The sequence below is a fragment of the Sander lucioperca genome, chromosome 10, assembly GCF_008315115.2.
Source record: "Sander lucioperca isolate FBNREF2018 chromosome 10, SLUC_FBN_1.2, whole genome shotgun sequence".
NCBI lineage: Eukaryota > Metazoa > Chordata > Actinopteri > Perciformes > Percidae > Sander > Sander lucioperca.
Window position 1 is genome coordinate 39413200 of NC_050182.1, and position 23484 is coordinate 39436683.

General features: G+C 37.5%; 1 protein-coding gene across 1 annotated transcript in view; it reads right to left on the bottom strand.

The window, feature by feature from the left end:
* Positions 1-11596: 11596 nt before the first annotated feature.
* znrf2b (zinc and ring finger 2b) overlaps positions 11597-23484 on the bottom strand; it is a 45026-nt gene continuing 33138 nt past the window's right edge. Inside the window, exons 3-5 of the mRNA XM_031322862.2 lie at positions 14871-14976; positions 14562-14633; positions 11597-13451 (exon numbers count right to left, since the gene is read on the bottom strand). Of these exons, the coding sequence (XP_031178722.1) occupies positions 14576-14633; positions 14871-14976 (164 nt within the window). The 3' untranslated portion in view covers positions 11597-13451; positions 14562-14575. The remainder of the gene's footprint in view (positions 13452-14561; positions 14634-14870; positions 14977-23484) is intronic.

Below are 23484 nucleotides of genomic sequence, written 5' to 3' on the forward strand. Positions count from 1 at the left end.
CGAAAAAAGTCATAAAAAGTCATAGCAGAGTATGTTGAAAAAAGTCATATTATAGTATGTCGAAAAAAGTCATAAAAAGTCATAGTATAGTATGTTGAAAACGTCATATTATAGTATGTCGAAAACAGTCATCAAAAGTCAAAGTATAGTATGTCAAAAAGTCATAAGAAGTCATAGTATAGTATGTTGAAAGAAGTCATACGATAGTATGTCGAAACAAATCATAAAAAGTCATAGTATAGTATGTTGAAAAAGTCATATTATAGTAAGTTGAAAATAGTCATCAAAAGTGATAGTATAGTATGTCGAAAATAGTCATAAGAAGTCATAGTATAGTATGTCGAAAAAAGTCATATTATAGTATTAGCAGAGTATGTTGAAAAAAGTCATATTATAGTATGTCGAAAAAAGTCATAAAAAGTCATATTATAGTATGTCGAAAACAGTCATCAAAAGTCAAAGTATAGTATGTCAAAAAGTCATAAGAAGTCATAGTATAGTATGTCAAAAAAAGGGAAAAAAAGTCATAGTATAGTATGTCGAAAAAAGGGAAAAAAAGTCATAGTATATTATATCGAAAAAAGGGAAAAAAAAGTCATAGTATAGTATGTCGAAAAAAGTCATAAAAAGTCATAGCAGAGTATGTTGAAAAAAGTCATATTATAGTATGTCGAAAAAAGTCATAAAAAGTCATAGTATAGTATGTTGAAAACGTCATATTATAGTATGTCGAAAACAGTCATCAAAAGTCAAAGTATAGTATGTCAAAAAGTCATAAGAAGTCATAGTATAGTATGTTGAAAGAAGTCATACGATAGTATGTCGAAACAAATCATAAAAAGTCATAGTATAGTATGTTGAAAAAGTCATATTATAGTAAGTTGAAAATAGTCATCAAAAGTGATAGTATAGTATGTCGAAAATAGTCATAAGAAGTCATAGTATAGTATGTCGAAAAAAGTCATATTATAGTATGTCGAAAAAAGTCATAAGAAGTCATAGTATAGTATGTCGAAAAAGAAGTCATAGTATAGCATGTTGAAAAAAGTCATACGATAGTATGTCGAAAAAAATCATAAAAAGTCACAATATAGTATGTCAAAAAAGCCATAAAAACTCATAGTATCGTATGTCAAAAATGTCATAGTATAGTAAGTCGAAAATAGTCATCAAAAGACATAGTATAGTATGTTGTAAAGGAAGTCATAGTATAGTATGTCGAAAAAAGTCATAAGAAGTCATAGTATAGTATGTCGAAAAAAGGGGAAAAAAAGTCATAGTATAGTATGTCGAAAAGAAGATAAAAAAGTCTTAGTATAGTAGGGTGAAATAAGTCATATTATAGTATGTCGAAAATAGCCATCAAAAGTCATAGTATAGTATGTCGAAGAAAGTCATACGATACTATGTCGAAAAAATCATAAAAAGTCATAGTATAATAAGTAGAAAATATTCATCAAAAGACATATTATAGCATGTCATAAAAAGTCATAGTATAGCATGTCAAAAAATAAGACATAGTATAGTATGTCGAAAAAGAAGTCATAGTATAGTGTGTCGAAAAAAGTCATAAAAAGTCATAGTATCGTATGTCAAAAATGTCATAGTATAGTAAGTCAAAAATAGTCATCAAACGACATAGTATAGTATATCAAAAAAGAAGTCATAGTATAGCATGTTGAAAAAAGTCATATTATAGTATGTCGAAATAGTCATCAAAAGTCATAGTATAGTATGTCGAAAAAAGTCATATGATAGAATGTCGAAAAAAATCATAAAAAGTCATAGTATAGTATATTGAAAAAGTCATATTATAGTATGTCGAAAACAGTCATCAAAAGTCATAGTATAGTATGTCGAAAATAGTCATAAGAAGTCATAGTATAGTATGTCAAAAAAAGTCATATTATAGTATGTCGAAAATAGTCATAAGAAGTCATAGTATAGTATGTCAAAAAAAGTCATAGTATAGTATGTCAAAAAAAGTCATAGTATAGTATGTCGAAAATAGTCATAAGAAGTCATAGTATAGTATGTCAAAAAAAGTCATATTATAGTATGTCGAAAACAGTCATCAAAAGTCATATTATAGTATGTCGAAAAAAATCATAAAAAGTCATAGTATAGTAAGTCGAAAATATTCATCAAAAGACATTGTATAGCATGTCATAAAAAGTCCTAGTATAGCATGTCGAAAAATAAGTCATAGTATAGTATGTTGAAAAAAGTCAACAAAAGACATAGTATAGTATGTCGAAAAAGAAGTCATAGTATAGCATGTCGAAAAAAGTCCTAAAAAGTCATAGTATAGTGTGTCAAAAAAAGTCATAAAAAGTCATAGTATAGTATGTCAAAAAAGTCATAGCATAGTATGTCGAAAAATAAGTCATAGTATAGTATGTTGAAAAAAGTCATCAAAAGACATAGTATAGTATGTCGAAAAAGAAGTCATAGTATAGCATGTTGAAAAAAGTCATACGATAGTATAGTATGTTGAAAAAAGTCATTGTATAGTATGTATGCCGAAAAGAAGATAAAAAAGTCTTAGTATAGGAGGGTGAAAAAAGTCATAAAAAGACATAGTATAATATGTCGAAAAAGAAGTCATCGTATAGCATGTTGAAAAAAGTCATACGATAGTATGTCGAAAAAAGTCATAAAAAGTCATAGTATAGTATGTCGAAAAAAGTCATAAGAAGTCATAGTATAGCATGTCGAAAAATAAGTCATAGTATAGTATGTCGAAAAACAAGTCATAGTATAGTATGTTGAAAAAAATCATAAAAAGTCAAAGTATAGTATGTCAAAAAAGCCATAAAAAGTCATAGCATCGTATGTCAAAAATGTCATAGTATAGTATGTTGAAAATAGTCATCAAAAGACATAGTATAGTATGTCGAAAAGAAGTCATAGTATAGCATGTCGAAAAAAGTCCTAAAAAGTCATAGTATATTATGTCAAAAATGTCATAGTATAGTAAGTCGAAAATAGTCATCAAAAGTCATAGTATAGCATGTCAAAAAATAAGTCATGGTATAGCATGTCTAAAAAGTCATATTATAGTATGTCGAAAATAGTCATAAGAAGTCATAGTATAGTATGTTGAAAAAAGTCATACGATACTATGTCGAAAAAAGTCATAAGAAGTCATAGTATAGTACGTATGTCGAACAGAAGATAAAAAAGTCTCAGTATAGTAGGGTGAAAAAAGTCATAGTATAGTATGTCAAAAATTAATAGTATAGTATGTTGAAAAAAGTTATAAAAAGTCATAGCATAGTATGTCGAAAAATTAATCGTATAGTATGTCGAAAAAAGGCCTAAAAAGTTATAGTATAGTATGTCGATAAAAGTCAAAGTATTGTATGTCAGAAAAAAGTGATAAAAAATTCATAATATAGCATGTTCAATAAAAGTCATGAAAAGTCATAGTATAGCGTGTCAAATAAAGTCACACTATAGTATGCCGAAAAAATCATAAAAAGTCATAGTATAGAATGTCGCTAAAAAAGTAATAAAAACTCATGTTATAGTATGTCGATAAAAGTCATGAAAAGTCATAGTATAGTATGTCGAAAAAAATCATAAAAAGTCATAGTATAGTATGTTGAAAAAAGTCATAAAAAGTCATAGTATAGTATGTTGAAAAAAGTCATAAAAAGTCATAGTATAGTTACTATAATATGACTTTTTTTGACATTTTTCGACATACTATAATATGACTTTTTTTGACATACTATACTATGACTTCTTATGACTTTTTTCGACATACTATACTATGACTTTTGATGACTATTTTCGACATACTATAATATGACTTTTTTCAACATGCTATACTATGACTTCTTTTTTGATATACTATACTATGTCGTTTGATGACTATTTTTGACTTACTATACTATGACATTTTTGACATACGATACTATGACTTTTTATGACTTTTTTCGACACACTATACTAAAAAGTCATAGTATAGAATGTCGCTAAAAAAGTAATAAAAACTCATGTTATAGTATGTCGATAAAAGTCATGAAAAGTCATAGTATAGTATGTCGAAAAAAATCATAAAAAGTCATAGTATAGTATGTTGAAAAAAGTCATAAAAAGTCATAGTATAGTATGTTGAAAAAAGTCATAGTATAGTATGTCGAAAAAAGTCATTCAAAGTCATGGTATAGTACGTCGAAAAAAAGTTATAAAAAGTTATGATGTAGTACATCATGACTTTATATATAGTATAGTATAGTTACTATAATATGACTTTTTTTTACATTTTTCGACATACTATAATATAGTATGTCAAAAAAAGTCATGGTATAGTATGCCGGACAAAAGTCATAAAAAGTCATAGTATTTTATATCGCAAAAGAAGTAATAGTATAGCATGTCGAAAAAACGTGAAAAAAACGTCATAAAAAGTCATAGTATCGTATGTCCAAAAAGTCATAGTATAGTATGTCGAAAAAAGTCATTCAAAGTCATGGTATAGTACGTCGAAAAAAAGTTATAAAAAGTTATGATGTAGTACATCATGACTTTTTTTTTTTATGGCAATGCTGCTTTTAGACTGGCCTCTAACCTGAAAACTGCCTGGCTTGTTAGTACCTGTCAGGGGTATAACCCCCGCCGGTATAGTCTTCAGAAGTCTGATGTGTACAAAAAGAGAAGCAGTTTTGGTGTCTGGCAAAATTATTTTAAAGAGCTGGAATGTCTGGAAAGTGTGTCTATCTGGTTTTTCATCTGTCTTCTGTGTGAGAGTGAATCGTTTAGTTGGTAAGAATGACTTCTGCCTGTAATCTCGTAATCTTACCAACAATACCAATCATTTGTAAATCTACCAGCCCAAAATGTAATCTCACCACGTTACTAATGACTAAGATGGCTATTCTGACTTTCTTCTGATGTTATCTGTGTGGTAATGTCATTAGGTAAGGCTTGTTCGCAAATAAAAAAAAAGAATTTAGAAAGCAACTGGAGGAAAGATTGTGCAATTAATTCTTAAGGTCAATATAAGTCTTTTTGTGGCAAGTCACTTCAAATTTATCGTGTTTATGCATAGGTTATCTTACTGAATGGACATGAATGTTTTAGTTATTTGGCCCCTGTTTTTTCTACTTGTGACTTTATGGCTTCTTGGCCATGAGTCAATTAGGCCTAGTGTTGAGCATTGTAGAACAATGTAGAGCATTTGCATGTTTAAAATAGATTTTCCAAGAAACTTGTAAAACAAAAATGTTACTTTCATGTATACTTTCGCTGCGTGAGGTTTGATTGTGATAGGAGTAAAGGAAAAAATAAGCCCATTAGGGTGTATTTTGGGCATATTCGATTAGTATATTGCTCATTTGCTTATTCAAATTAATTTTCAAAGAAACTTCTAATACAAAATGTTTTACTTTCCATGTAGACTTTCATTGTGTAAAGTTTTATTGTGGTAGGAGTAAAGGAAAAAATTAACCCTATGCGGGTATATTTTGCGTAGCCTATATTCGATTAGTGTATAGCTCATTTGCATATTCAAATTCATTTTCAAAGAAACTTGTAATACAAAAAAATTTACTTTTCATGGATACTTTCATTGTATAAAGTTTTATTTTGATAGGAGTAAAGGAAAAAAATAGCCCCATTGGGGTGTATTGTTGTCTGGCCTTACTGGCACACATCTTGGATTGATAAGAATTAAACATATTTCCTCAACTAGGATTTCTTAGAACTTTTAGTATGTTGTTCTGGACACCTTATAGAAATGATCTATGCTGAAAAAAATTCTTTTACAATTAATTCTATTTTTATGGAACGTATTGTCACATTAAGGATGGAGGGATACAGCATTTATTATTAAGCTCCCATTACACTTTTAAAGATGTATATTTTATTTCAGTATTCCCTTGTGAGATCAAAAGATCTAAACTAATTCTTATATATTTAGATTCTTTGGAATTGGAAGTGGGGTGAAAATCATCCCTTTGCCTGCTCTAGTACATTACATACACTACTGGTCAAAAGTTTGGGGTCACTTAGAAATGTCCATTCCACTCCATTCCAGACAGAATACCAGCTGAGATCAGTTGCATTGTTTTTTTTAATCAGGGCAGCAGTTTTCAGATTACATCATGTGTTTACATAATTGCAAAAGGGTTCTCAACTGTTGTAGACAGAAGTGGCTGAAGAAACGCTTGAAATCCATGCTTTTTGGTGTAAACGCCAAATTAAAAGTGGTACAGCTCCCATTTACTCTGACACTCTGGGGTGTGCCTGATATCACTGGAAAGGTGATTGATGTGGGTGTGTTTGTGTCTTTGAGAAGTTTTCTACAACAGTTGAGAACCCTTTTAACATTATGTAAGCACATGATGTAATCTGAAAACTGCTGCCCTGATTAAAAAAAACAATGCAACTGATCTCAGCTGGTATTCTGTCTGGAATGGAGTGGAATGGACATTTCTAAGTGACCCCAAACTTTTGACCGATAGAGTATATAATATATATATATATATATATATATATATATATATATATATATATATATATATATATATATATATATATATGTTATATAATATAAATAACACTGAGGGTCTTGCTTTTTTATGAAATAAATAAGACTTGTTTCCGCTCTTCTTAGACAGTTCCCAATACAACTTGATAACATCTTTCAATACACCACGTTCATGTTATGTGGGATGGAAAGTAAAGATAAGAAAGATTCTTGTGTTTACATCACAACAGCATTCATGACATTGCATGTGATGACTCAGTGGTTACATGAGTTCAGAGTTGTGTATCTGTAGCCATAAACCGTGCCTGCAGTTAGTTTGAGCAGTACACTTTGACTAATGTGATTTGGTAGCACATGAGATATATTGGCGTTGTCGATGTGAGTGCTGTGCATGAGTTAGAAACAGATAATTACGCCCCCAGTTCGCTAAGCAGACTTTGCGTTAAAAATCCTCTTTGCGACTTTGATGTGTAAAAACGGTGGATTGCCCCTTTAAAGCCAACATCTCTCATGTTGAACTTTATCCTAACAAAAAGAATAACAAGCTAGCGTGTCAAACCCAACTGGCTGCAGCGCAAACTAAATATGAAAACCACTCATTCTGATTTTTATTTCTTATTTAGAAGAGTTTGAAATAAAATTATGAAAATGTCATGATAAGTAATGTCCACTTGTCAGTGATAGATGTGTGTTTTTTAGGATAGAGAAACAAATGACCAATTATCGGATAGCTTCCACTTTCATGGTTTAGGAGTAATGTTCTACACGTAGCATGGAGTTTGATGTTACGTGTACAGTGCAGAGTGAGTAATGAACCCAGCAGTTAGTGTCTGACAGGAGAGACCATAGATGTCATGTACTGTATATATATATATATATATATTGTCATGGTCTGAGCAGACCAAGATTTTATGTCTGTTCTTGTACACAGCGTTCACTTATCATTTGCTGTGTTAGAGCGCCATCTATTGGTCATAACGAGTATTGGAATGTACGTTTGGGTGAGTTAACCGCTTACTTCCTGTTTATCGGGCAGACACACGAGAGAAGTCAACGTGAAAGGTTGTCCGGTTTGCTGTCTCAGAACAAGTTGTCTTTTTCACTTGCTTAATAGTTATTTCTTACCCACACGAAGGCAATGCCCGTAAGTATAAATTGTTCTACTTAAATATGTGTTTGAACAGAAGTATGGGAAATGTATAAGCTATGTTTAAGCTAAGGAATCCTTTTGTTCTTCGTAATGGCGATAATTGCTACATATGTGTGGCTAGCAAATGTGTTTTATAGCTTATAAGATGAAAACGAATGGACTGAAAATAGTTTTATTTGTATTCACAGTTTTACAGCATAAATAAAGGAAAGGAGAAAAGGAATGAAGATTTCTTGTATCGACGTTCTTTGTTCGTCCTAGCCTGATGGTTGTAAACTTGCTGGCTAGCTCAGTAGATCTACACTCAGTGAGGCCAGTAAATATATAAACTTAGCACAAAAAGTAAGGAAATTTGTGTTTGGTAGATTATTTCTCTGTGGTAACAATGCTTTTTGGCAATAAATCTTATACCGTTGGAAAGCCTGTTTAGTTCCCTTTCAAATGGTGCCCCATTTGTAAGGAACATGCATTTGTGGGATGAGCAGCAGTGCTGAGTATGTGGGTTGCGCCCATGAAAAATTTGCCAAATCTTCTCTGCAAATGCCAAACAGCTTATCCTGCCATTGACTCGTTTGGTGTTTGGTGGATTGGGTGATTGAAGTTTAAAGAAACAAGACATATTGGCAATTTAACAATTTATTCATTTCACAAACAGGAGCCTCAGTAGCGTGTGGAAGAACCATACACAGCCACAACAGCCTGGCACCTCCTACTTCTCCACACTTTGACCCTACGATCCAACTGCCGTAGGCAGAATCATCCAATCCACCAAACACCAAACAAGTCAATGGCAGAATAAGCTGTTTGGCATTGGCAGAAATGATTTGGCAAATTTTTCATGGGCGCAACCCACATACTCAGCGCTGCTGCTCATGCCACAAATGCATGTTCCTTACAAATGGGGCACCATTTGAAAGGGAACTAAACAGGCTTTCCAACGGTATAATATTTATTGCCAAAAAGCATTGTTACCACAGAGAAATAATCTACCAAACACAAATTTCCTTACTTTTTGTGCTAAGTTTATATATGTATCTATGGGAGACACAGGGTGGAGAGGGAATGGAGGACAGAAGGGGATTTGGGATTCAGCGGCTGACTCTCTCCTCTCTGGTTCAAGGGGCATTGACCTGGAGAAGCAGCTGCCCTGTTGATTGGTTCGAAATAAACCTTCACATACATCATCAACATGCATCTGGATGAATGGATACCACTGATATACTGTATACTCTATACCAAATATTCATGAATTTATTCATATTCTAATACTGCATGTGTATAGTGCATGCATGATTTGATGCCTCAAACACTTTTAGAATTGGAGTACTACAAAAATGGTCGTGATCGTTTTTTCATTTCAAAATAATCCTCAAGCTTTATTTTTTCTTAGCTGCCCTCCACTACCATGTGCTCTCACCTGGAGGTAACTTTAAAGACCAATAGAGTGATGAAGGGGCAAAAATCCATCTACGGAACACTTCATCTCTCATTTACTGACAGTTTTAAAATAACACTTCCTCATGCCCTCATTAGGAACCTCCACATGCAGCTGGGATTACATAGGGTTGCTTTTAAAGTTACTATTAATGTTATAGTGAAGCAGCTGATTTGTTTTTCCAGTATAAAAATAGTCTTCAGGTGGTGGGCTCTGCGTAATGGAAACAAGGAAGTTGTGGAGGAAAAGGATGACGAATTCCAGCGGAGCATTGGGTGTTTTCACTGATGAGTTTATGTTCTCTTGTGGATGATGAGTTTAAATCAACTGTCAGCTTTTTACTGGATTAAGAGACTGTACACTCTAGCTCATTCATGGTAGAGGTCTTCAGGCAGACCTGGGCCCACAGACTGGATCAGGTCCAGGTCTAGTCATTCCAGTGTCCCTCAGTCCTTGGCCAACTTTACTTGCTTCTGGGTCTGTATAAATGCAAGCACCTGATTGAAGCTGCCAAGACCCGGGACCAGTCTGCCATAGTTTAGTCAACCAATCACCAGCCAAGAAAGTCAATGACTTCCAGCACAACGACAACCATTCATTTCTCCCACATGCCGTTCTCAACAGAGTTTTAGTAGTGAACAATGGTCACCTGGGAACCAACGGCTGGTCGTTCCTATGAAAGTTATAGTAAAGGTCACCTTTTGCGTATAAACCAGGGGTTGATGCATAGGCTGTATAAGTGAAGCCAAAACATCTGGATCACACCCTGGTGGCTGGCTGCAGTATAAGCCATAAGCCCCGCCCCCTCAATGTTAGTGGCTGGGACATCGCCCAAACTAAATAATATCGCGGCTCCACCGCCCGATCACTACTGAGCTGACTCCGGCTCCAAAAGTAAAAGATGGCAGCGCCCGTATCTTGGAGATTTTGACTTTACTTTTGTACAGCGGGAGGAAGTGGAGACGCATTGTCTATCTTTAGATACAAGTCTGTGGTTTAAACCAGCAAAATCTGCAGCTCCAACTGACAGTAAACTGGTTCAGCCGGAGTAGATACATCATCTCATGGGGAGCCATGGTGGCTGAGGTGTTATAGCATCCGACTGAAGATCTCCCCCCCACCCCACAAACACTTTCAAAAATAGTGTTTGAAATTCACATTTGCATTATCTGTGATATTTGTTATGCAAGGACAAACGTTTCAGCTGATGCCTTCCTCAGTATGCAGGCTCCTTTAAACAGGTACAGTAGCAGCGTCAGGTACGCAGAATCAAACACTGTCATAGAAACATGCAGAGCACATCACAAGGAAACCTTGTGGGGTTCCATTAAAGGTGCAGTAGGTAAGACTTATAAATAGGGCTGTCAATCGATTAAAAAAATTTATCTAATTAATTACAGACTCTAACGGTGCCTGAACCGATACTTTTTAAGAAAGTAAAAAAAGAAAAGAAAACAAAGGGTACTAAACAACAGTAGGTGACATTAAAGAACGGCTTGTTTATTGCTAAGGCCATATGGTCAAAATTAAATGATTTAATAATAATGTATAACAATAACTTATTTCACTAGTAAATTGCTGTTGAACGACAAAAACAACCACCAAGGACATTTACAATAACTTCAAATGCACCACGAAGATGTAGTTTACCAGTTTCATTGAACGCACCGTCTGTGTTGTTTTTCCGACGGCAGCTCGGCAGCTGCAGATTGTTACATCCCGCTGTTGAGTCACAGTCCTCTACAGTAAAACACAGTCAAACTTTACACCGTTCAGCGTTAGCTGTCAGCATTGTAACCGTGTTTAATCCAGCTACTAGCTAGCGGTAGGCTAACGTTAGCTGCTGTTGAGTATAGTGTTAACTAGCGTCACATGCAGTGGTGTTTGTGTTGCCTGTATCGTCTTCAGAGCACCATAGAGAAGCGCAGACATATCAGTGGCACTGATTTTTACAGTGATTTTTGCAAGTAAATGTTCCAGTTAATGATCCAGGAAGCACATTCTTGTCTCCCTCCTTCATTTTACAGTCCAATGGTGGCTAGAACGGCTCCGGGTCAAACGTCAATATGGAATGGATTAATCTGCGTTATTTTTTTTAACGCGTTATTTTTTCTCAGATTAATTAATCGAAATTAACGCGTTATTTTGACAGCTCTACTTATAAAACTAACTTTCTGTTATATTTGCTGAAACTGACCCTATGTTCCAGTAGAACTACATGAAGCAGTTAATTTAAAAAAAAATCCGGCTCCTCTGGCACCACCTACAGCATGTAGTGAGATTTGCAAAAATCCACCGCTCCCTGTTCAGATGCACCAATCAGGGCCAGGGGGGGTGTCTAACTGCGTGTCAATCACTGCTCATGCACACGCATTCATTCTCCCTTGTGGGGGGAGGGGCTTAGAAGACCGTTTGGGGCTTTAGCGGAAAGGGGAGGAGGGACTGAGAAGTTGTCGATGGCCGAAGTCCTTATTTTTAAATGTACAGAATAATTTTTTTTGAAAAGTTGTATAATCTATTTTACCCCAATCTGCTCTATGTGTTCCATTTCTATGACAGTGTTTGAGTTGTTGTAGTTCTGTGCACCTGGCACTGCTCACCTGTTTAAAGGAGATAATCAGTAAAATGTTTGTGCTGGTTTCTCTTCTGCATCACACAAGAATAAAAATATGACAAATGTGAACTTAAACTTTTTTTTTTTTACTCTGAGTGGGAACCAGTTTTATCATTTCTGTAACAGTTGAAGTATGATCAAATGCTAGAATTACTACACAGCCTACATTACAGACTACATCACAGACTTTATGAAAACAATCTAGTCTTCTTCCATGGAGCAGCACTAAACAAAAAGAAAGAAAAACAAATTCTCACTTGCTCGTTCATGTGAAACCGGTTCTTGTTATAAGATCCCATTCATGTTACAAAATTATATTTTTCATGTTATCTATACACCGACTTATTTCGTTTTAAGAACAAACTTTTCTTGTTATATCACAAAACGTTACCGTTATCCCACAAAATCAACGAATCTCTTTGAAACAAGAACAGTTTCTTCTTATTACATAAGTTGTTATAAGTAGAAACTTCCCTCCATAGCTATAGGTCATCATAACAAGAAAAATATGTTATGTGAAAAAAGATCTAGTGGAAACAAGAAAAAGTTCTTGTTAAAGTGAGCAAATAAACTGAGCAAATATTTGTTTTCGTGATGGCAGCAATACTCTCAATACGTTCACGCTCAGGTTGGTGAGTCAGGGATCCTTTTCAGGATTGGAGGGCAGGTTCCTGTACCTGAAGACCTCTGCTCCATGGTATATGATTAAAGAGCACTAATAATTGTGTGTGTGTGTGTGTGTTTGACATTATTCACAGTTGATTGGCACCATGTTTGCAGCAGCTTCAGTTCTGAAAATGTCCGAGCTGCTGATGAAGACAGATATTTCTGCTGCTCTCCTGTCTCTGGCTTGTCCCTCCTGGACTGTAGAAAGAGATGTTCCGATACCAGTATCAGAAAAGCCTCCAATGCCGCCTAAAATGCTGGTATCGCTATCGGCAAGTACTGGAGTTTATACACCGATCCAATACCACATAATTTAGCCCCAAAGAAAACCTACTTTAAAGTAGTTTATGTTCTTTTTCCGTTATGACTGACTGTCAAACTGGATAATGAAATAAAGTTCTGCGGCGTTTATTGTTTGTTCATGTTTCACAACCATAGCAATCATATCACATCCATTCGGTGTTAGTAGTATACAGCTGTTAAAACATAATAAAATGTAAGCATTTTTAACACGCTGGTGTCGGTACACGGTATTGGCCGATACACAAGTTCAGGTATCGGTATCGGGAAGGAAAAAATGGTATCGGAACATCTCTAACTGTAGGATGGCAGTTGAGATGAGATGGTCCCCCAAGTCGATCCAGCTGGCTCTGCTGCAGTCCTGTCCTGCTGTGGCTGGGCGTCGAAACAACAAGGCACTGGTAGACTGATGCTGCAGGAGGAGGGGAGGGACATACCATGTCCACCACCTCCTCCAGTGTCCTGGTGTACAATCAGCTGATATCTGCCGTCCCATGGCCACTCTGGAAGAAGAGCCCCGCCTGCCATCATGTCCTGTGGGGCGGTGAGAGGATGTGAGGTGGAGATCAGTCCGTCGGGCCTGAGACTGAGCGTGGATGTGCAACCCAAACATTAACACTAAAAGTCTGTATCCCTGAAGAATGCTTAAATGAGATTTGGCACACAGTGGTACTACATTACTGGGTGGGTTGGGGGGGGGGGGGGGGGGGGAGATAAACTGTTCACAGTGTCCAGCAGTCTTCTGGATCCACACTTCATTTCAGAGATCCATCACATTGTGGAGTACCTGGCATCAAACAACCAACACAGAATATTAAAAAACAATCCCACAATGACCAGCAAGAAAAAAAATTCTCTGGGATGTTTGGAAACAGGGGCGGAGCTAGACCTGGGGGGGGGGGGGGGGGTGTTCTCATTTACAGCAGCCATATGCACTATTTTTCAAGATATTTGATAATAGAACGCCTAAAAAACCTCTGTACATCATTTGGGAAAATCATGATAGTTGCCAAGGGAAACAATCATCCTGTAGAGCAGACATCCTGTTTTGTATCTAACAGTTCTCCAACTGTCTTCATCATTCTGAAACCAGAACACAACAAATGTGAGGAAGACTCATTTTAACTCCTGCTATCTAAAGAGAGGCAAAAACTGTCGGATGTTACTCTTTTCAAGTTAGGCTGCATAACATAAATCGGGTAAGAATTTGGCTTAAACAGCATAACTATTCTTTCCGGCATTGCTCCGGTGCCCCGTAAGATCCGCCGGATGTCCCTCATTTTCGGATGGATGTCCGTTACCTTCCTCTTTCTTTGTGTTGGCGTTCTAAACTCTGGTAGATTTCTGAGGACTATGGTTAACTGCTCCTCAGATCTCTGCAGGGTAAATCCAGACAGCTAGCTAGACTATCTGTCCAATCTGAGTTTTCTGTTGCACGACTAAAACTACTTTTGAACATACACGTTCCACCAAAACAAGTTCCTTCCCGAGGCTATTTTGCAGAGGCACCGTGGCTCCGTCCGCCGCTTGGCACCGCCCAAGACGATTGTGATTGGTTTAAAGAAATGCCAATAAACCAGAGCACGTTTTTCTCCCATCCAGGTGTGTGTGGACTAGCCAGACCTTCCTCAGCAGTGCTGTAGAGGAACGTCTGGCAATGCGAGACTCCTAATCTTAAAAACCTATTTTTGTTTTACTATGCTGGAGTAGAGTTCACAGAGTTGAATGGCGATATTTCCCCAGTAACAGAACTTTTGCTCCATTGATGTGCCCGTCCAGTCAGAGAGACGGAGGGGGAATTTACAACCTTAAAAGATTCAGGGCTTTGAGAAAAAACATTTGGGGTTGGAGCCCCAAAACTCCCGCCAAGCTCCGCCCCTGTCTGGAAACACTTTACCTGTGCAAAAAGCTTTAATCAGATGGATGCTCCGGACATGATCGGTTCACTTCAAACCACTCATCAATACAGCTGGGGGGAAAAAAGCAAAGAAGAAGAGATGAGTCGCGTGAATGTGTTTTCATAACACATACAGTATTTGATATAGCGATACATATTCCTTATATATAAATCATGTGGATATGTTAATCTTTTTAGCACAAGTTGCCCTCTTTATTTCTTTCTCTGCTGAGCTGCGTTGGAGGGAAAGAAATAAAGTGATGCAGCCTAAACACAGCTTCCTACCCATAGAAATGAAATGGTTCCTACCCTTTGTGGTAGATGCAGAGGCAGGGCAGGCGAGCGATGGTGTCTCCCTGAACCAGCTCCTCCAGGCAGATTGCACATTCCCCTGCATTCTTGGTCAGGACGTCCTCTGTGAGACAGCAGACACATCACACCACTGGCATCAGTAAAGATTATTTTATAACCAAACACTTCTGCCATTACACCATTTATTCTTACCTAAAATAACATGAGATCTTCTCTCACAATGTCCAATTAGGTTACATAGAAAGAAACGTGGTATATATGCTACGTGTTTATGTACATTTGACCCTCAATTGTCTTCATTCAACTTTAACATACTGCAGATTTGTTTGTGTTTCTATTTATTATTTATAAAATAAATGTATACAGAGGTATATTGCTTAAAAGTCACTGTTGCACTGTTATTTACTGCTGATGTCATCTTTGGTAGAGCACTTTATTGTTTGTATAAGACTAGCAATGTTTTTAATCACGCTTTTTTATAATCCAAACTTTTAGGGATCTTTGTTCTTTTGTTTAGTTTGATTTGATTTATTTGAAAAACATGTACCAATTATCAAACTGTTATTACTTGTGAATACTGTTACTCAAAAATCCAGCATCAAGCTGGTTCTACTTTGCTGCACTACTTTAAATATCATATCTGCCTTGAGGGCAGAGCGCAGGTTGAGGAAAACCCACAAGGTCAATCCAAACCGTTTATTTTAGTTTTTGGTTTTTCTTCCTCTCTTTTCTTTTCAGTATTTTAATTTCTTTCTATTTTAAATTGGGTTATGCATTGTAGAGTGCCGAGATTAAGCCCCTCTGAGTTTTTTTTTTTAATCTCTCCATAAACATAGTGTGTGTGTGTGTGGGTGTGTGTGTGTGTATTGCACTGGTCCGGCTCTAAAGTGGAAGTCAGTGTATGCACCATTAAAGCCATCACCTGCAAAGCACACAGTCATTAGAACTGGCCTTATGTAACAGTGGATTAACCCACATAGGCCTGGAAAAGCTAGTTATTATGGGCTGCAGCACATGGCATGCAGCTCAGCTGAGGGGAAAACATCTTTAATGTACCGACAGCGCCGGTCACAGCGTCAGAGACAGACGGAAAGGGACACGACAATAACACTGACGGGCTATGGAATGTTGGGTTTCGTTGCCAAGCATTATTGTGTGGGTTCACATGATGCACACTGGCACAAAAAGACTTCTTCTAATTCACAATTATTGCAAAAGGAACACTGTGAAGACGTTTGTCTGAGAGTCACAAACACCCCAAAATGACTCTGTGTATTATCAGAATTTTAACCATTTGGTCCAATAAAACGTGGCAAGTCCAGAGGAGCCGTATGTTATATCTTTTTATGCCATTTATGTGTGCAGGGAGTCAGGTGGCTGGGCCAAAGAAAGTCTGTAACACAATCAACCAGTTCTGCCTGTGAACAACTTTCATTGGAAAGAATGGGGTGCCATCCTGCAATGTGCTTTTTCCACCTATCATCAGAAATCAGAAAAGGGTTTATTACCACAGTAAGTTACACCTACGTGGAATTTGCCTGAATGGAGCACCTTCAGCAGAAGACTCCTCTCACTCAGATGCACCACAGAGCGCCACAGGAAGTCGTTCCTGCCTGTGGTCATTAAACTCTACAACACCTCCCTCAGAGAGTCACACACCCCCTCTCTGTAATCATCTCATCTCAAACTCTTTTTATTGCACTATAATCATCTCAACATAGACAATCATTTTCTCTTTCTATTGCACTATTTGCACATTAACATTAACACTGTACATTTCGTATTTTATTTATTATTACTGTATATTTGTTTTTATTATATATGTTAAAAGTCTGGATAATATATGTTGTTTGTATATGTTGTTTGTATACCTGGAGTGGTAACAAAAATAATTTCCCCCTGGGATTATTAAAGTATTTCTGATTCTGGTGCATACATACACAAACAAACAAACATTTAACATTAATAAGAAGTAAACAATAAATACAGAAAAAGAAACATATATACAACATAGCTGTTTAGCATAATAAAAAAGGAGGCGGAATGGGTTGAGTGCAGAATGCAAAAAAAAATAAAAAATAAAATATATATATATATATATATATATATATATATATTGGTCATATTGTTTCCTTGCGGCACTGTAGCAAATGTTCCAATGCTCAGGAGTTAGGACGTAGTTAGCCTAGCTTAGCATAAAGACTGGAGGCCAAGGGAGGTGATGACAGGTGTGTTTATTAACTTGGAACAGAGCCATGCTATCTGTCTCCTCCTGTTTCCAGTCCTTATGCTAAACTAGGCTAATCCCTTCCTGAGATTGATAGTAATACCATCTCACTCGCAGAAAGAAAGCAAATACACATATTGTCATGTATTTTTGTCCACACTGTAACTTGTGCAACCAGCTTCTCAGTCATAACGTTCAGGTGATTCCATGCTCATGAATGTGATAGAAATCATTGTGCAGGTGGCTGGTAAGGTGATCGGTTTCCCACTGACCCCCTTTGACCAGCAAGTACTCCATGAGGCCCGTTCTATATTAGACTGTACAAATTTCCCCCTTCACTTTGAGTTTGAAACTCTCCCCTCAGGCCACAGATTTAGAGTACTACTTTTCAAAAGCAATAGGAGTAAAAACTCCTTCGTTCCCTGTGCAATAATTAATTTAGATTTTATTTTTTTAGAGACTGCTGCTGTAGTATGGTGTAAATTTGTTTTCTGTAAATTGTATGCAAAACCCCTGTTTTTACTGTGTTGTTGTCTTTTCGTTTGTTTTACGTGTTTTTTATCTTGCATCTCCTGACTGCAGATCAAGTTTCCCATCTGGGATAATAAAGTGACTGAACTGAAATGGCCGTGAATGTGATATGACACAGAGATGTGGGCTTGTTTGTTGTTTCAAGCAGTGTTTTTTAGCTTTTTCTATTAGTTGGGTACAGCCTCGGTCAATGACGTTTGATTTACTTAGCATTCTATTTTGTCATTTGATTGTTGAACTTTTTATAAAAAGCTTAATATACAACAGAGTTCCCCTTCCCTCCCTGCCTGCCTGAGGCTAGATCTACACTACTACGGTTTGGTTTAAGAACAAAAATCTTTTGCAACGTTTACGCATCGTGTCCACACCACCCCGACATTTCCGAGCCCCTAAAACGGAGACATTTGGAAACACTGCTGCCCCCTGTTTTGGTTTGAAAACTCCAGGGTTGCTTTGTAGTCTGGACGGGCACAAACGGAAACTTTGGAAATGATGACACAGGTCAGTCAGTCTTATCGGTTAGGTAGGCTTAGGCCGGCGACAGACTGGATGCGTGGCGTGAGCGTGTCAGCTGCGTGGCGTGTCCATTTTTATTTCGGCTCCATGTTAACAGGTTAGAGCTTGCACACTGCCTACGCAGGCAGTGTGCAAGCTCTAACCTGTTAACACACACGTCTCACCCGCGCCGAAAACGCGTGCCTGCTAGAAATAGACAGACGCCTATTTTTCACGCAAGCGTGTTGGAAGTGTTTCCAGGCAAAACAGAATACAAAAAGATGTTTATATGTCATTTTGACACAAATACATATTACTAAATGACATTTTGATGTTTGAAAGTCTAGGTTTTGATATAAATGCAGATATAAATGTAATTTAAAAAAAAAAAAAAATCGATTTTCTAATATTGCACCTGTCAATACAGAGCGAAATATTCTGTAGCCTATTTTGCCGTCAATACTGCCGACGTTGTCTTTGCTGTAATCAAATCAGTCTTTATTTATGTTTAACATGGTATTACATTTTATCAATGGGAAACATACATGTGTACAGACAAGACTAGCAGCAGCAGCGCCGCATCAGACACGTTTCTGGTGTGTAAAGACATAGAAAACGGCACGCAGCTGACACGCAACAGAAACGCCACGCTCACGCCACGCATCCAGTCTGTCGCCGGCCTTGCATACCTTTCAGTAACAGTTGCACCTCGTCATTGCTAAAAGCTAATAAATCCCTGCTCTTACTTCTCACAATTGTTGTTCTTTCTGTATTTTCAACTTCTACATCCAGGATTTTCAACCGCAGCGTAACGTCAGACAATCTGCTTCCTGTTTACAACGGCACGCACATGCCCAGTGTATGAGAATGATCATGTGATATGTGGTGTCAGTTAGTTAGTACTGCTACTGGTGCACGGAGATGGTTTTGGTCTCAAAAGGCTGCTTGAAAATGAAAAACATAGTAGTGCAGATGTAGCCTTAAAGCGTTACTATCATGAATGGAAATAATAAATCTGTGCATTCAGGCTGAAAATATTGACGCTGCTTCCTTTATGAAAAACATTTTGGCAACCCTAATAAATAGCCAGACAACAGTTGAAAACCTAACCTCTGTAAGACCCCGGCAGGAAGGATCAGGGATCAGCAGAGAGCAGCATTTACTGCTGCAGTTAGGCTGTTGGCTCTGACAGTATCATCAGTCGGTTTCACAGCAGGTTATAAATCTGAAACAGGGTCAGGACCCATCTCGGCCTCTAGAATGCAGTTCTATGGAAACACACATAGAGCTGTGCTGTTATGTACACATGACAGCTGCCGTTTGTGTCGGTGTGATGAACCCGTGGTGGCTAAATTCAGGGACAGGAGTGTGTGAAAATAAACAGCATTTTAAGGTCAAACCACAAGTGGTATTGACTTGAGCTTTGGGGAGTTTTTGTCGCTCCTCGTTTCTGCTCTGCTGTAGTGTCAATCATCATCAAATTGTGTCAACGACAGGTGAGAAGTCTTGGGTGGCAGAAATACATGTTACTCCAGTCTTTCCCCCTATAATTGTACAGCCAACGGGAACCCCTGCCAATGGATAATTGCCAAAAATAACGGCAATTATCCATCGTTTATCTTCTATATTCATTCTACAGCGCGCAATGTCATGAACTATAGTGACGTACTGTCGTGAGTGCATGAACAAGGCAGCTGTCTGTGGCTAGTTCACGTCTGTAACAACTCGGTAGTGAACGACACGCTAACGTGCTGACAGATTCTGTGTTTTTAGCTGAGCTGGACCAGAGAATATTCATTTAAAACAGTTGGATGATGCTGTTTTGCCCTAATTGCTCTCTGTGTTGTAATGTAGTTTTATGTGGAGTGAGCACCGTGCCAGACTAAAACTAGACTAAAAATAGCCTTTTTCTGTAAATGCTACATTGCTTGTAAGAAAATAACAGGAGTAACATGTGAACCAGCTTTAAAAGTGACGTGTTTTCTTTTTAAAAATAATAGCTATGCGGTGGTTCCAATTCATGCCAAAGGGAAGAGAGGTTCGTGTGGATTTCGAAATGTATGTAAATTGAGAACAGAATTTGGAGTAGAGGTAGCACTATAAGATTAGACTAGAAGAAACAAACATTGCTCAATGTGATGATGGCAAAAAAAGACTTGACAGTTGATATATTGCACAAGCTGCTGAGTGTGTGTGTGTGTGTGTGTGTGTGTGTGTGTTATAGTGGAGGGCAGTCCTTGGATTGCTAAAAGCCAACAACTGAGGAACATAAACATGCTGATTATAGATCTCCAGGGTCATATGAGTCAATGTGTCAATGTGTGTGTGTGTGTCTGATTATCTTATTAGAATGGCCACAAACACTGTCTAACTGCGTGTCAATCACTGCTCATGCACACGCATTCATTCTCCCTTGTGGGGGGAGGGGCTTAGGAGATCGTTTTGGGCTTTAGCGGAACGGGGGGAGGGACTGAGAAGTTGTCGATGTTCAAATTTTTTGGCTAAGTCCTGGATCTTCGCAATCCTACTTACGGCACCTTTAATACTAAGAATTACTAATTAGGGTCCTTGCAGTGATTTTGGTCAGATTATTTTTCCGATTCCTTCGTCGCATTTTTGAGGGGGTTAGAATGCGTGAAAACTCACAAAAATTTGCACACGTCACAACTGGTGAAAATTGCAAAGATAAAAAAAACAATACTCATATGCACCACTAGGTGGCGCTATTGCAGAAAAAAACGCGTTTGGCCCTATAACTCCCAAACCGTACATCGCACATTCAAAAACCATATATCTTTGCGTTCCCTGGATCCAGCTGAATCTCCTGCCCATTTCCGCCTAGACTTTTATGTGTGAAAAATCGCAATTTATTTAATATTTATATTTTAATAAATATTTAATTTATTTAATATTTATAGGATAAAAACTGCACATATTACGCACAAACAAATTTGTGTAGCTAAGTATGAAAACACCAACTTTTCCATATCTCGACCAAAATAATTGCTATCAACGCAAAACCTAAGATTCTTGTTTGCCATGACCCTCTGGAGGTGCCCCACACATTTTACAAAAATTGGCCACTAGGGGGCACTACAAGTGCATAAAGTTTATATCTCATGAACGGCTCATCCGATTTTTACAAAATTCGATGGGTACCATCTAGGGCCACTCATGAGGCCACCCCTTCAGTAAGGTACTGATTGGTCAAAGTGGGCGTTGCCTATGGGACCCTAATTGGTTTTAGCCCTTGGGCATATTTTTGACGGCCTCAATATATACGAAAACTCACAAAAATTGGCGCCCACATAAACACCTGGCAGCTTTGCGAGACTGTACATTGATTTGGCCCAAACCTGTAAGTGGGCTCCATAGCGCCCCCTAATGTGTGGAAGGCCTTAACTTGGACATAGTTACTCTGATCTTCACCAGATTTAATACCCATACTGCTCTAATCATTGCGTACATATATCCCATTTACCTTCATTAGCTCCGCCCAACCGGAAGGCAGGCATTTTTATTAATTCATTTTTTTGATTTTTTTTTATTAATTAGCCACATCGCGATATATGGGAAACCTACTTTGTCTAACTCCTCCTGGTCTGTGAGTCCAATTTGCACGAAAAGTTGGATATTGACTCGGTAGACCCTTGTGACTAAAAGTTATCAAAAGAATTTTGATAGCTAACGCAATGCGCAAGTTATGGAGGACCAACTTCCTGTAGGTGGCTGTTGAAACAGGAACGGTTGTATCTTGGCAAGTTATTCGGAATTACATAAAACTTAGAATGTGTGGTCTACATGTGATATTGAGCCGTCCCCTATACTCTAGCCACACCCATGTACACAGACCACGCTCCCTTTCATAACTTGTGAACTGTTTAAGGTAGACTCTTGTGTGAGGTATCACTGAACTCAGCAAAGAGATCCTTTTTAACTGGTGACGGTTTTCCCTGCCCCATATGCTTAAGCCACGCCCCCTTTAATTACTAGTGACCAGTTTCTTGTACACTATTGTGTGAGGTATCATTGAACTCTGCAGAGAGTTCCCTTTTTATTGGTGACGATTTGCAGTGTCTGAGTGCCGCGCAAATGCACGGCCGCAAGGAGCGCCGTCCGCCAGTAACCCCGACTGCAAGATGGCGTGGGCCCGTTCATCGCTGCTTGCAGCTTTAATCTAACCTGAGTTTGGTTTTATGTGTCATCAAGTCACTCAAGGAGTTAATATTGATAAATGATATCACCTGCCGCAGATATTACCAGGTGAAAGTGATGGTCAGGGTCAGCTAAAAACGAGAAGCTGCTAGCTGAATGTTTTGTCCGCTGATCTTTGCTAATGATAAAGAGAGGGTTAGAGAGTTGGAGTTTGGCATAAATGCATTTTTTTAAAGCACAGGTTGCTATACCATTTTTAGACTAAACTTTTATGCAATATCTCACCTTTGTTCGCAATGTACCACACTACATTGTCACATTTAAAACATTTATTAACATAATGTAACAATAACTTATATCTATAACCTGCCATCTAGTTTCTCTTTTGTAACTGTAGTCTTCTTCACAGAAGATGACATTCAAGTTCACAACAAAACAAACCCAATCGTTAGCCTATTTTTACAAAAACGTCTACTACGGAGCCATAACGTGAGATACAAGGTAATGGAGCCTTTTATACATTGTTGTGTTTCTTTAGAAATAAACAATGGACAAATAGCGTCTTTAAACTCTTCAGATGTAAAGTTATTCGCTGTCAAAATGGCGCCAAAATGAATGGCAGTCAATGGAATGCTAACAGGAGGTGATGGCTTGGTAGCATCAAAATGGCGCCATAGGAGCTACGCGTTCCGGGGAGAGGCTTACCCCCTTGGTTTTTCTTAATGTTTTTGTTCCGCTTGGCAAGCCAACTGGACGTGACATGGGGGCATGGCAGCATTGACGATTCCATTTTTTTATATGAAATTCGAGATTGTGACTTAATTTCGGGGACACCCTTAAAAAACATCATAGTGGTGCTTTAAGGATTCTAACTTTGGAACCGTTTTCACCAGTTTGGCGATTACCTTGATTTGTTGATGTATTTGTAAAAGTTAGCTCAAACAATTTAAACCCACCTGAAGTGTCATAACAAGCCAGAAAAACACTTTTTTGTTCATATTAAAGAAGCGTTTCATATGAATTACCAGAGAGAGCATGTACATCAAATATGAATGACACCAGTGTTCACAGCTGAACAGATGTTGCTTTCTGGCTTTAGGTTCTTTCACATTTTATCAATCAGTGATATGTGCATATAAGCAGATGTAGAGTATTCATGTGAAAAGGTCACCGATATTATTTAAATGATGGTTCAAACATTAT